Source organism: Ambystoma mexicanum, chromosome 11, assembly GCF_040938575.1.
Source record: "Ambystoma mexicanum isolate Mex_15411 chromosome 11, UKY_AmexF1_1, whole genome shotgun sequence".
NCBI lineage: Eukaryota > Metazoa > Chordata > Amphibia > Caudata > Ambystomatidae > Ambystoma > Ambystoma mexicanum.
The window spans coordinates 827,308,875-827,324,483 of record NC_090934.1 but is presented as its reverse complement, the minus strand read 5'-3'; the positions used below and the strand labels follow the sequence as shown (position 1 = coordinate 827,324,483).

Below are 15,609 nucleotides of genomic sequence, written 5' to 3'. Positions count from 1 at the left end.
TCTGGCGGCCTGGGACCAGGTCTCCTTTCCCACTGCTGATCGCTGTCCATTGTCTGCTTTAGTCGCGTCACATGTTCAGAGACCACAAATTTCAGCTGTGCAGCTCTGAATTTTTAGTATTTTCTGCAGCTGGTCCCTTTGTCGTTTGGGGATTGGAATGTCATCCGTATCTCTTGACCTTGGCTGCGGGTCCTGTTTCACACGTCATGCTCTCTATCCAGCCTAAATCAGCTCTGCTTGTCTCTTGCTCAGAGGCCTGAGACCTGCTGTAATTTTCCTAAACCTTACAATGCGGTTTCTACAGTGTCCATGCTACACTACATTTCCACAGGTTAAGTCACACTTGGTTCTCTCAGGTCCCATGGGTGCTCCTGCAGTTCCATAGGGCTATTTGCGTGTAAGCATCTGCAAGCCCTGCTCAGGATCTCCTGTCTCTTGCGGTTTCTGCGTTGCTGCGTTTGGCTAGTGGCAAAAATATTAAAGCAATGACAGTATGTATATGTATTTGTCCTCTAACAATAGAACTCTATGCTTGTGTTCTTCATGTATTTGCGTGAGTGGTTATGTCCCAAAGTGCGGATGGCATGTGTGCTTCATGTCTACTGCTGCTATGTCGTGGTGTCTCCAACGATGTCAGCAACATGGCTTTTTGGAGTTTTAGTCCAAGCTGTCCATACAGGTGTCCTTAATCATGGCTTGTGGCTCTTCATCCACACATCCAGCCAGCCATACCGTCCTTTGTTCGTTATGGCTGGCTGGGGGGTTACCTCTCGACAGATTTGTCAATCATAGGTCCATTGGGAATTCGTCCAAAATAGAATGGGTGATTGCAGTGTTTCCTGGGCTTCTACCTTGTCATGAATTTAGTAGGAGCGGTGGTGGCAGGCTTCCCCATCCCCTTCACCAGTTGTTCTCCAAAGACCAAACACAATGAGGAATGCCAGAATCTGTAAGTGAGTACCACGGGTGCGTATGTGTGAGATTTGCACATTCTACATGGGGTGCCACTGCACTTGACACAGTTTCAGTGAAGATGTCATCACTAAACAAACATGGGTCATTCTGAAAGATTGCCAGCCTGTCCTCTCACCAAATGCACAATATCTGACCCACTGTGTTATCCTGTGCCATTACTCTTTTGAACAGGTTATTTTGAGCAAATAGATCAATGTAAGTACCTCACTGAGTGACACAGAGCTTTGTCTCACATGCTGCGTGACCTCCTCAAAGGGCTGTAAAGAGCATGAGCTGACACTGAGATGGAGTGAGGAAGTCTCATACCAATGCTTGACTGTGACTGTAGCTTAGTCACTTACAGCATTGCTTTGCTTAGACAGCCACGCAAGTTTATACAAATATGAATTCCAATGGGTCGGCACAGGCATTTTTAGCTGGTAGTATGGGACTTTGTGCTGCACCTGCAACACACTCGAGGCATTTCTGGTGCTTTATGATGGGCTGTAATGAGAGAATACTTTGTGTGCTACATCAAGCAACTGATGGACAGAGGAGCAATCACTGACATAACGTATCATCAAAAGGTGTTGAACATGGGCAACGAATTGGCACATGCATTGTGTTCCCCAGCCTTAGAGCTGCCATAAGGCCTAATGCTAGCTGCAGGGGAGTTAGTGTTTTTGTAACTACCTGCTCCACATGATCTTGGATGTCTGCTCCTGAGTGGTCTGACCATGAAAGCCTTCCAAACACCAAGTGGCTTATTGATAGACAGCATTCAGCTGAACTAATGACTTCCCTTGATCGACACTAGCGTGGGAGCTGACCCACTGTGTTGTTATAGCCATATATGTAGTGTGTTGTCCCCTTGTCCACATAGCCATAGTGAACAATGTTTTCCCACCATCTGACTTGTAGAAGGCCTTGCCCACTGCAGGATTTACGACATCATACAACTGTAAAGCTCACCTGGTATCCACGGGTACATCACTCAGCCTGTTCTGACCTCTTACGACCTCAAACCCTTCCCTGGAGGCTATTCGACTGGAGACTGGGCCTTGTTTTCTTGGATAGTGTGCTCTCCGTCCTGCCTTAAGCGCAGGGGCGCGCTGATTGATGCGGGCTCATTACTGGCTATTTACTTCACTGGCAAGAGTCCGACAGGTAAGTATAATGAGTCTTTTGAACAGTTCTCTAACTTTGTTCCTTTCCTTCCTTAGATGATGGCCGGCGTCCGGGGATGGCGGCGTGCTGCTGAGATGAGTAGCGCTGAAGGTGAGTGAGAGCGTGAGGCACGATGCACCACTTTTGTATTTGCATTGAACTGAGTTATTTTTCTGTGTCTTTTAGGTGCCGCGACGTTTTCAGCGTGGATGCCGGTTATGAAGAACAAATGTGGTGGGTAAGCACAGTATGCGGCGCCCCTAGATGTTTCCACGCTAACCTGGAGTGTCTTTTCCCTCTTGCAGATAATGAGAAGTTCCAGAGACAGAGTTCCCCCAGAGCGGCTGGGATTCAGGTAAGTGTTTGAAGCTCGTACAGTATTTAAAAATAAGTGAAGATTTGCAGAATGCTTACTAATTCCTTTTTTCTGTTCTTTTCCGTTTTCCTTAGGAAGCGGCGTGCCGGGATGGGAATGACACCGCCGAAGATGCCCGCAGAACAGAAGGAGCGATGACTGATGGGCAGAAGCGCCGCAAGGTAAGGCTGTTCCTAACGGTGTTCTTGTTCTTGAGCTAAGCGCAGAAGAAAGATGCAGGCCTACTGGAGACCGATCCGAACACGGTGAGTGTCACGCTGCAGGTGCAGAAAACGCAAAGCATGTTTCTCAGCCTGGGTGTGGCTTAAATAGTCTCTGGGTATCCAAGGTGCCTCTGAGCTGAACCTCACCCAAAAGACTAGACCGCACATGTAGTTCTGGGAACCGAAATAGTTGGGGGTATCCATCTTGTCCCCATCAATGCACCACAAGTCCAATCCCCAATGTTATCCTATGGGAGTGAGTGAGTCTGGTACCACAAGCGCCAAGTCTGACTCCAAGTGGGTCTTTGGAGGGATGGAGAGGCCCTTGAGGGCCATGTAGGTGATCGTGGCCTGGCTCCAGCCTGACATCTTGGAGGGCTGGGGACATGAGGGGCAGGAATCATGACAACAACGCAGGTACAACCTTTCATGAAAGTCCAGCAGGGAATTTGCCAGTGGGCTTCAGCACTTCCTATCAACTCTCTAAAACTATTGTTTTCAACAAATTCGTATTGCAGAAGACCTACTACCCACATTATCACCAAATTAGCATTCAGTAGCTCTACTCGTGGATGGTTGCAATAATATTTCTGACTACGCTTAAATGATCTGCTGTGGCTGAGCTGGTACTAAACATTATTCCCCTACTGCTTCTCTGTTTTTGGGTGCTGCTGATGGGAGGTCTCACACACCTCCCAGTCCAGGTTCACCATGTGGGGCAGAGCCAGCTTGATGCTGAGTGTTTTGTTGGTCCGGGAGGTATGCTGTGTAATATGTGGGTTCCACTCTTGTGCAGGATGTCACTTCATTTGTATGTGCAGCAATGATGACATATCCAGATTGCTTCCTGGCTTCACAGAGGAAACCACATTTCTGCAGAATGCAGGTAGCAAGGTGTTGCTCTTGACCATGCACAGAAAATACCACACCATACATATGCACTGTAGACCCGCCGTATGTGTAACTTTATGTTAAGCAGAAACATTTGTCTCCTCTAACATGGGTATGGCACTGCAGTACCTAACCTTATGCTGAGAACTGTACATTCACCCCCCTCAAGAAAACCTCCAGCTTCTGCCATATTCAGTGGTAGGCTTTTCAGCTGGCACCTCAACCTAACCCTGCAGGACTTGCACATATGTGTTGCAACAAAGGAAAATTGGATACATCCCCACTTGTGCCAGACTCTGACCTTATGGAAGTTTGGGCTGGCTGCAGCTAAGTAGCAGAAACAGCCAATCCAAAGATGTCATTAGAAGCACTAGTAGTCACCACCAAGACTGGAGTTTGAACGCTTGCTGTACTTGAATCAGTGGCTGATGTGCAACTTGTGGTTACTGACTGACTTACTTTGTACTATTCTACTACCCAAGATACGTGTCTGTTGCTGCAGTGAGACGTACAACATTTCCACAGCGCCTTCCTCTCCCTCAACATATTTGGCTACTGCCTCTGAGAAATTCTTAATTGGTATTGCTTTTTGCCTTAAACACTACAGACAGTGGAATCTCTGGTAGAGGCTTTTTCAAAAGGAACTAGAGCTGTATGCTCTTGCACCTGACCTTAATTCAACCGCTGAAAGTAGTTGAAATGTTCACAAATGTTAAATCAAGTTCTGCTCTGAAGCGGGTGGTGTGTTGGGTTGCATAGCCAATAAACCCGACATTAATGGACACCACCTACTGCTTCAATTTAACCAGCACTTTTACTGTTCCACAAAATAAAATACGTTGTTGTGCGTGAGAGTGCCCGTTCAATGCAGCTCAAATTCCTCCAGCGTCCTAATGCTCAAGCAGGTGATGTATGGAGTCACACAGCCAATAAATCTGCCACTAACGCCAACGGCCTGTGATTTCCACCGCCAACTATTTTTCCTGCACCCAAACATGTTTTTCCATTCCCCCATAGCAGTTCAACTGCTTGTGTGTTCATGCACCTGTTTAACCAAGTTGACCCAGCAAAATGTCCTCATCTGTCCTACTGCTCAAGCAGGTAGTGTGTTGCATCACACAGCCTGTGGTCACCAACTCCAACAATTTTCAAACACCCCTGCATTTCTTCTGTTCCCGCACAACACCAATTCAACTGTTTGTGAGTGCACCCCATGGTGTGCAGAATAAAAGTCGAAAACATTATGTCAAAAGACATAATGTCGGAAAAAAAGTAAAAAGAAAACATAATCGAATGTTTTATTTTTTTAATTGTATGTTTATTTTGGGTTCCGGGAGTAAAAAAAAGGGTAAAACACAAAAAAATGTAAAAAAGGGGGCTTGGGGGGGAACCACCCCATTTCGAACAAAAATCAATTTTTTAAAAAAAATTGATATTTTTTTTCGACTTTTTTTCTGACATTATGACTTTCGACATAATGTAATTCGATTTTATGACTATAAACCGTGCCCCATACATCAAGCAGGTGGTGTGTTACGTTATGCAGCCAATCAACCTGTCAATAATGCCCACTACCTGTGATCACCATCTCCAACAATGTTTCCAGCCCCCCACATTTTTTTAAAGTTCCTCCAAAGTTGTTGCAAATAAATGTAATTCAACTGCTTGTGCGTGTGTGTGCTCAATCAAGCTGCCCCAGCGCAAATATACAAAGTATATGATTGAGGAGCCTGGCAGAGAAAGTGAAATCTTTCTCCAAAAGGCTATCCTACTTTGGGCCTCATTACACATAGTACGGTAAGGGTTTACCGGTACCGGTAAGGGCACCGGTACCGGTAAACCCTTACCGCCTTACTACGAGGTCCCTTTGCAGGTTGGTACTTTAACGCCTGCTTTTAGCAGGCGTTAAAAACCAACCCGCAGAGGGACCAGGGTGCTAATTACGGTACCGCAATTTGCGGCACCGTAATTAGCGCCTTCCCCATTCCCGTAGAGCCCTATGGGGCAAAAATGGGAATGAGTAAAGGCAATGGGGGAAGGGGGAATTAACGCCCCGCCAACCTTGGAATAGGGCGGTAATTCCCCTTTCCTCCAAGGCGGTGCCGGTATTTTACTAGCACCTTGGTCCATGCCGGTAATGAGGCCCTTTGTCTCGCCATGTAAATGTAGCAAATGAACATCCAATGATGTTGTATTTGAAAGTCCAAAAAGCACTACCTAAAAATGAAAGTAAAATGATCCAGCTCTCATTCAGACACAGACAACAAAAGTTTCCTTTCCTTTTAAATTGTAATTCTTTCTATCGCTCCTTGTAAATATATACAATGTAGAACATGCAGTGATGTTTTCTTTAAAAACCCCAAAAGCTCTACCAAGAAAAAAAAGTAAAATGCTTCAGATCTCAAACAGCCACAGATACCACCACCTTTCTCCCCGCCTGAAAAAAACTCACAACTACAGCTAAAGTGCTTCCCTTCTATATAGCCAGTGAATCTGCCTACCCAAACTTGTTTTCCCAAATCTTTTAAATGTTTCGGCAAACCGCCTGACCCCAATGCTGGGGAAATTCAGGTGATTCAGGTTTTGGACAAATATTTTGGCACAGTTTTAATCACTAAGGGGGTCATTACGACCTTGGCGTTAAGGGGTTAATGGCGCCGGTAATCGTGCCGGAGCCGTCAACCCCTTACCGCCACATTACGAGTCTGCTCGTGGGACCCGCAAAGGGTGCCTGGTAAAACCAGGTGCCCTTAGCGGGTCCCGCTACCAGACCAGGGAGATAGCAACAGGCCCGTTATTAACGGGCCCTTGTTAGCTCCCTCCCATTCCCATTGAGCCCTATGGGGGCTCGAATGGAAATGGTGATGTACCGGGTCTGGGTTCCTTGAATGAGGAATTACCGGGTCCTCCAAGGTTGGAATGGCCCGGTAATTCCTTATTCAAGGAACCCGGATCGGTACCCGGTAAGGGGGTAACCATGCTGAAAACTGCGGCATGGATACCTCCAAGGTCGTAATGACCCCCTAAGTCTCTTCGGGATACTCACCTTTCAATCTTGTCTATGGAAGAAAGCCTAGTTATGTGCTGGGTATTTTAATAGAAGTCCGGGAAGGACCATTGGGAGCAGAGGAAGATGGTTGAAAATGTATTCAAGCCACACATGAAAGGCTATGGCTTCTCCAATACCATCTGAAAGTCAGCCAAGAAAAACAAAAGAGGCTCTAGGACAGAGAAACCAAGATCATAAGATTCGATGTTAGGGACAATATACCTGGTCTTCTCCCAACTTCCACAAACAACTAATAGCCAGGTAGCAAGGGCCCCATGAAGTAATTTAGGTCCTCAGCTATCACAATTATCACAATCAGCAGGACGATCAATGGTAGGCCACCCTTGTCAATCACATTAATTGGCTAAAAGCATGGACAGAATCTAGGAATCCATTCTCCTGGCCCATCTACTGGCAGATGAACATCAGCTACTGTCAATCCATACATAATGTGTTCATAACAACCTAGTAGACCAGCAAATTAGAGAACTACAAGACTTATTTCAGAAATTCACTGATCTGTTTGTCGAGACACCAGGGCAAACACATGAAATTGTACATACAATCGAGATGCCCCCGGGAAGGCTCTCAGCCTTCTTTGCTATTGATTACCAGAAGCTCAATGGAAGGCTGTGAAAGCAGATTCAAGTAAATGATTGACTTGGATATCTTCATTCCATCCATAAATCATCCAGCCTTTCCAATCATTCTGGTGACCAGACCCAACAGGTCTGGAGGTTCTATATTAATTTCAACAAGGTGAAGGAATATCTCCTGCTTTGACGCTTACCCGATTCCACACGTTGAGGAATTAATAGAGAGCGTGGGGTCAGCCAAGTTAATTTCTATTACTGGTCAGACAAAGGGATATTCGCAGATCCCATTAGCACTCGAAGACCAGGAGAAATAAGCCTCTATGACCCAGATATGTCTATTCATATTTACAGTACTTCCCTTTTGGGTTGTATGGAGTGCCAGAGGGGACATGATACTGCAGCCAGAAGAAATCTTTGCTACGGCATACCTGGACAAGAATGCCAGCCTCAAAACAGCTTTGCTATTGCATACCTGGACAACAATGCCAGCCTCAAGAAAATTTAGCAACTGCATACCTGGACAATAATGTCATCCACAGCAACAGTTGGGAAAAGAATATAATTCATCTAAATGCCGTAGCCAAAAACCTCCTGGACACAGGGTTAACCACCAATCCGGTTAAGTGTCACTTGAAGTTACCTTCCGGTCGTTATCTGATTTTCCAAGTAGGAGGAACAGTGATGTCCCAAATGGCTGCAGTCAACAGAATCCAGAACATTCCAGTGCCACAGAAATAGAATTATGATCATTTCTTCCCCCTGTTGGCTTCTATCATTGGTTGATACCTGAGTTATCCACCATCACTGGGCCTCTCACCTGCCAGCCTAAAGGATCGAAGTATACCAAGATCTGGTGGGCCAATAGTATGGAGAAAGTGTTTAGAGAATTAAAGTGCTCACTATGCCAACTACTCCCCCTCATAGTCCCAGACTTTAACAAGGTTTTAATACTGCAAACAGATGCCTCTTGATTCAGCATAGAGATAGTGCTCTCACAAAACCGAAATGGGGTTAAACAGCGGATCCACTCATCAGTACGAGGTTATAGCCGATAGAACAAAATATGACATTGGAGATTCAGAGTGTCTGGCAATTTGGTGGGCTATAAATCCCTCTTTGTGCAACCTCACAAGCTAGAAATGTACACTGGTAACAGATCATGCTCCCTCACCTAGACCACCAAGGCCAAAGACACCAGTGGCAGGATTATGCAATGATTTGCAGTCTAACAACCATACATCTTTTCAGTGGTTCACTGGTTGGCAAAGAAACACGTGAAGGCAATTACCTATATGGCATTTTTCTAGTGGAATGATCTTGTTTTAGTGAAAATAAGCTTGGTGCCATAATATAATCAATAGGTTAACACACTCATTGTGAACTTTTTCACAAGTTATGTTTTTTCACATGCAATTTTTGCACTGAATAAGGGCTTATCCCATGTCCATCAGATTACTTGATTGTTTTTTGATATATGCACCATCCTTTAATGAATTTGAAATAGAATAAGAGGTCAAACTCTGTAGTATCAAATATTCTAAATCTGTGATATGTATGTATGTCTGATTTTAAAGAAAACATGCACCAATTTAATAAAGAATTTGACAATCAATAATGTTGGTGTATGATTAGCTGACACTAAACCCTTGCTTTTAGCCTCCGGTGTGGATATGGTCCTCCTGCTCAAAGTCATTTACATTAACTAGTTGTGCTGTGAGGCATCCCATCTGATTTTTGTCAATAGGTTTATCCCCAGATGCCCACAAAGAATGGGATCCCCACCCTCTGCTTTTCATGCTGATTACTCAAGCCAGTACCTGTGAGGCTCCAGAGGAGTGTACTAAAAAAGGGAGGAGATATGTGATAAAGTCCTTTGCTTGACCGTGTAGACACACAGTGGGGAGGTCAACGGTGCCAGGTATCACCCCAAGCTTGTGGATGCTGGATCCAGAGGAGGCATACAGAGGGTCCACAGACCATTCTCACTGGGTCCCCCTGCTAAGACAGGGGCAGTCATATGAATGCTCTCCGCCCTACAACTCCTATAGCTTCACTAGACCACCAAGAGAGTAGACACAGGATCACTAATACCCCCACCACCACTACTCATCTTAAGGACCGTCTCATGGCAAAAGGAATACCCATAATACATTTTCTCCCCTGGCACTGAGACAGTGGGAAATATTTTACATTGTGACCAATGCTCGCATAAACTACAGATGTTCCACAGTTACTATGTTTCACCAGAACAAGGACACATTTATTTGAGCAGATCTTCGAATGTCAAAACAAGACAAATAAATATTCTCCCTGCTACACTAACATCAGGGATCACAAAGTGTCAAATTCCCCAAATCAAAGACATCCTTAAGGTAAAAGGAAGCTTCCCCTACTTACTAGATTGTCTGACTCTAAATCCATATGCTGAGAGAGCTGTGGAACCCAGCCAAACACAGGCAATAGGAGCAGCTATTTGTGGGAGAGGGAAGGAGACCCAACACTGTCCAGGTGAAATCCAAGATGTCTGCAGGCCTTGATATAACCTCAAGCCATGCCCCCACATGCTAACCAACACATGACCCAATCACAGAACAACACTACCCTCTTCTAATTCCAACTCTCTGACTGTCAAATGCTTCTCCAAGCAGAGAGTGGGGGCATGTCTCTCTCTTGTGGCCTCCCTTTGGAACAGACTTCCTGCCCATCTCAGACTTGAGCCGGACCTCCTTAAGTTACGGAATCTGCTCAAAACGCTGCTTTTCTCTTCCTCTTTCACTTCCCTGCTAATCTCTCCACTGCCGGTGTGCCGGTTCTGCATGAATCACACAGGATCCCAGGCCCTTCTTCACAGTCAATACCAGCACCCCTACCCCCACTGCACTGCCCTGCCGGACCCTGCTTGGCGGCTCCAAATCCTACCCTTGAGAGTCGCCTATACTAGCACTTACCCTAAGGTCCTCCTCCTTGGATCCCTTTAGCACTTCCCTCCCGGGCCTTCCTCCAGCACCTGTCCACTCCTCTGCTTCTCCTTCAATCCCCATCCCCTGCACTTCTCCTCATTGCACTTGCACGTCCGAATGCCACAAGGCCCAGTAGGACCACAACTGTATGTTTACTGTTTTGCCATTGTTATTATTTCCCCTGTTCCCTTCTCAGTTAGCCTTGTGGCGCTTTGAAACACAATTCTCTTGTATAAAGTGTCTCAGAAATGCTCATCAAAAAGTAAACTCTGAGTAAATAGTTGCCCTCAATATCCTTAAGGACCACCCAAAGGGCAGGTGAAGTCAAGTCAGGCAGTGTGGAAAGTTTATGTAGGAGTTGGAACAAGTAGCTTGGCAGAGAGTGTTGAGGGATAGGAGTCCTGAGAGGAGAGCAGAAGGAGAGAGCTGGAGGTTGGAGGAAAAGGGCAACCATCTGGTGAGAGGGAGTGGGGAGTCTGAAGAAGAGAAACCCCCAGAAGACAGACAACCAAAGAGGGGCAAGGAGGTTAAAGCCCTTAACATTCGTGCCAGAGAAGTGTTAGAAATGGAGAACAGCTACTAGACTTGAGCGGGTGGTAGGAGAGCTGTTACCCCATTTAGAGAGAGTGAGTAAGAGAGAGAGAGAGAGAGAGAGAGAGAGAGGGGAGAGAGAGAGAGGGAGAGAGAGAGAGAGAAAGAGAGAGAGAATGGAGATTCCAGCCAACTAGCTTAGTCAGTGTGCGAATCAAGAGGAGACGGAAGGTGGGAGGAGGTACAAGAAGGTGCATTCTCATTGAGTGTCAAGGAGCTTACGATAAGGGTGGTCAGAAAGAAGGTGTTTTGGGGAGCAGTATATTAGAGCAGCAAAGTGAATGGGGAGCACCCTATGTCTATCCCCAAGAGCTTGTAGAGTGCGACATTGCTGGGAAAACTCACCCAGTACCAGGGCCTCCTGGAAAAGACTTTCGGAAACCCAGAAAACATCAGAAGACAAAGCCAATTGGTTTTTGATTGGACACTCAAGCATGGGTTGAATGACACCTTGGAGGAACTGTTGTAAAATACAGTCTGTATGATTTATGACTGAGACAATATTTTACGATGTCATTGTTGTTGTTGTCAGAATAAAATCCTATTTTGTTGATGAAATCTATCCCTGTATCAGCCTCTTTGTGCCTTCCTCACAGCGCTACCTGGTTGCAATATATATGTTTCATAAAATATGATTGTGTTCATAGAAGAATTTTAATAATTTTACAATACAATCACTACATAAAAAACAGAAAGCATACTGTGTCACTTACATCGTGTGGCTGTCATATGTTGTCATGGGCATTTAGACAGAGTTTTGTCCGGGGTTTGAAACAAACCTTAGGAAAGGCAACTGTGTTAATTGAGCCAATATCTCTAGGAACAACTGTTAAATAACCTCCAGTAGGCATTGCCTGATTAATTCTCCCTAAGAAAGAAAGGCACATTCAGCCTACAAGAACATGGAGAATGATTAAACATGCAAAGAGTCAACATGTCCACAGGCCCTTCAATCCCTTCAACAATTGATAAAAGGGAATAGCGAGTAAGATTTACTTTGTGACTTACTCAGATGTTGAAACTCCCATTTTATCTCTTTATAATTCATCACACCCTTGTGATTCTCGAGGCTTTTGTGTCCAACTCTGCATATGAACTTCTTTCCATGGTCTTCTCTACGAGGGGTAAACTTTATCGTGCTTGTGCAGCTACAAAGCCCATCTGGTCCACTCGTCACATCAGTAGTGCTTGACATTGCAGACATTAGTTCACTGTCTTTAAACCAATACACTTCAATAGGTTTTGGGAAAAAAGAATGGATCCTGCATGACAATGTCAGGATGTCTTCAGTGCATGGAACTTCTGGAAGAGCTTGTATAGCATCCAACACAGGTGGTGCTAGAAAAGAAAAACAAGAATCATATGTAGGAAGGAATGTGCTATTATAAAAGCATATAGGATCCACAACATCAATGAGACACACTTATGAGATGCTCAGTTACACATTTACACTGATTCCTCGTAACTGCTTACTGGCTGCCTAGGGAAAGGGCAGTACAGCCACTGTCACAGAAAGATTCCAATGAGCATAGCACTGAACAACCAAAAACCTGCTATATTGCCCAACTCAATGGTCAGTAATGCATGTGATTTCCATTCCTGCAGAGGAGTAAGAAGTGTGTATGGTGCAATATCAACATTAAACATCATAAATAGAAAACATTGGTCTAGGAAACTGTTGCATTCTGCCTGAACTAGGATTAGTTCACCTCCCCGTCACTTCACTTCTCCACCCAACTTGTGTCATATGCATCTTCATGCCAATAGGATAAACATACTGCTTTACGATGACATAGGAGGCACGTTGCCAGGAGGGAGCAGAATGCTACATGTGGAGGTTTAGCATTCCACTGTGCACATGGAACATCGAACTACCCTGGGCTCCATGTTCCACATGAAGAGGGACGGCAGTTGAAGGAGCCGGTGGGGCAATGACAGGTTAACATATATTCTACTCCAATAAACCTCCTTACCTCCAATTCATGTGAAGTCTGATCATTTATTATTTTGTTATTTGATTGGTATATTTAAACCTTACATAAAATACTAAGTTACATCATCAATATTAAAACAGTAATACAATTGTTACAAACCAATATATAAAAGAATACTAGTTAAAGTTCTGCTTAACATTCATTTCCAAGCAAAGTTATGAATCAACAACACAGTTAGAACTAATTTTGTTAATAAATTCATATTTACAACGGATCAACAGGATAATAAAAAATCTATGAAGTGCCAATAACAGTGCAACACTACTTCCTTCCATCAAACGAGACCAGAGTGATTCGCCAGCATAGTCAAAGCAGTAATAAACAAATGGTGCTAAATGCAGTTGACTAATGTTCCCAGCTTTCTCACAATATTTAACTATGGGCCTCATTACACGGTATGCGGTAACCCTGGCGCTATTAGCGCCATGGTTGCCGCCGGTATTTTACCGTGTCCACCTTGGTGGATGGCGGAATTACCGCCCTACTCCAAGGTGAGCGGGGGCGGTAATTCCCCATTCACCAAGGCATTCCGTGTAATGAGGCAGGGCCTCATTACATGGAATGCGGTAAGGGTTTACCGGTACCGGTAAGGGCACCGGTACCGGTAAACCCTTACCGCCTTACTACGAGGTCCCTTTGCAGGACCCAACCTCAACGGCTGGTTTTACCAGCCGTTAGAGAACGGGCCCGCAAAGGGACCTTGGTGCTAATTACAGTACCGCAATTTGGGGTACCGTAATTAGCTCCTTCCCCATTCCCATTGAGCCCTATGGGGTTAAAAATGGGAATGGGGAAGTGCCTTGGTGAATGGGGAATTACCGCCCCCGCTCACCTTGGAGTAGGGCGGTAATTCCGCCATCCACCAAGGCGGACACGGTAAAATACCAGGGGCAACCATGGTGCTAATAGCGCCATGGTTACTGCATACCGTGTAATGAGGCCCTAAGTGTTTCAAGAGAATCAGACTTCTTACGTAGTCTGTAATTTCTAGCCATTCTACTTAGGGCCAGTCTAGGTCCACTGCATTCTAGAGTCAAGAATTGATTCAATTTGAACCTAATTTAAACGTTAAGGGCTATACTATTGGGAAAAAGGTATGACAATGCATTACTTACCGTAAAAGCATTTCTGATGGTTTTATCTGCTTAGATTCACATGCTGTGCATAGGTCCGACATCCAATGGTCACTGCGGAGTATTGCATTTTGTTTTTCGTAGTCGAAAAGGGGACGTCGACAAGGCGTGTCTGTAACACTATCCCTATAGTGACGTGCGTTGTACCCATAATCCCTCACGCGTCGAGGTCCCTCTGTTTGTATTTTTCTGCCCTGAGGGAGCCTTCTAGACGTGAGTGAGTACAGAAAAGAGCGAGATATAGAAAAGGATGTCTATGTTCCTTCCATCCGAGCGGGGAGGAAGGGTGGGCGCATGTGAATCTAAGCAGATACAACCATCAGAAATGCTTTTACGGTAAGTAATGCATTGTCTTCTAATGTTTGTTAATCTGCTTAGAATCACATGCTGTGCATAGACTAGCGAGCAGTACCCGGAGTTGGAGGTGGGTTGTGAGAAGGAACAGTAGAGAAAAGATGTCTTAATACTGCTTGTCCCACCTCGGAATCAGTTCTAGAGTGGGCATCTAGACAGTAGTGTTTTGTAAAGGTGTGTACAGAACTCCAGGTTGCCGCTTTGCAGATGGACTCAAGGGGAAAATTTGCAATGAATGCTATGGATGCCCCAGTGCCTCGAGTAGAGTGTGCTCTTGGCTTGAAGGGTAGTTCTCTCTTAGCAAGAGTGTAACAGAGAGTGATGCATTGTACAATCCATCTAGATATAGTGGATTTTGAAACTGCATCTCCTTCTCTTCCTGCTGCCACCGAGACAAAGAACTGATTAGTCTTTCTCAGTGGACTAGTTCTTTCCATGTAAAACATGACAGCTCTGCGCACGTCAAGTGTTTGCAGGCTTTTTTCTCCTAGATTTGAAGGATTTTGAAAGAACGTTGGTAGTTCTATAGACTGGTTGACATGGAATTTGGAGATGAATTTCGGTGCGAACCTTGGGTATGTGCGTAGAACCACTTTATCCTTGTGAACTGTTACAAAGGGGTCTAAAACCGAAAGGGCCTGTAGTTCACTTACTCTCCTAATGGAGGTAATAGCTATTAGGAAAGCAGTCTTAAGAGTGAGATCTTTAAGAGTTGCCTTGTGCATGGGTTCAAAGGGTGACCCCGTGAGCCTGGTGAGTACCACATTTAGATCCCAGCTGGGTTCGCTATTGGAGGGTGTATTCTCTTTACCCCTTCCATGAAGGCTTTGATTACTGGGATCTTCCACCACGATACTTTGAGTTGTGAAGTGGTGTAAGCAGAAAGCGCTGCCAGGTGAACTTTAATAGAATTGAATACTAGACCCGAGTCCAGTAAATGGGTCAGGTACAGAATAATTTGTGTGGGAGAGCAGTCAACGGGGTTGATACTCTTCCCTCTACACCAGATGACAAATCTTTTCCATTTGCTAGAATAGCAGTGACGAGTGTTAGGCTTTCTGGATGTCCATGCACCTCTGTGGAAGTTGTAAATGTCCAAATTCTATGACCTCAGGAGCCAGGCTGCTAAGTTCATGGTCTGAGGGCATGGGTGCAGTGTCCTGCCCCTGTCTTGTGACAGCATGTTGTACGGGCAGGGCAGTTTCACTGGAGGAGATAGAGACATCTTCAACAAGTGAGCGAACCATGGCTGTCGGGCCCACATAGGGGCCACCAGTATCATGGTAACTTGTTCCTGGTGCATCGTGTGCACTATCTTGTTGAGAAGGGGAGTCGGGGGAA

General features: G+C 45.1%; 1 protein-coding gene across 1 annotated transcript in view; it reads right to left on the bottom strand.

Annotated features, from left to right (window-relative positions):
• Window positions 1–15,609, bottom strand: part of NCR3LG1 (natural killer cell cytotoxicity receptor 3 ligand 1) — a 722,742-nt gene that overhangs the window by 221,864 nt on the left and 485,269 nt on the right. The window contains exon 7 of the mRNA XM_069623776.1: window positions 11,796–12,125. Coding sequence (XP_069479877.1) covers window positions 11,796–12,125 — 330 coding nt within the window. The remainder of the gene's footprint in view (window positions 1–11,795; window positions 12,126–15,609) is intronic.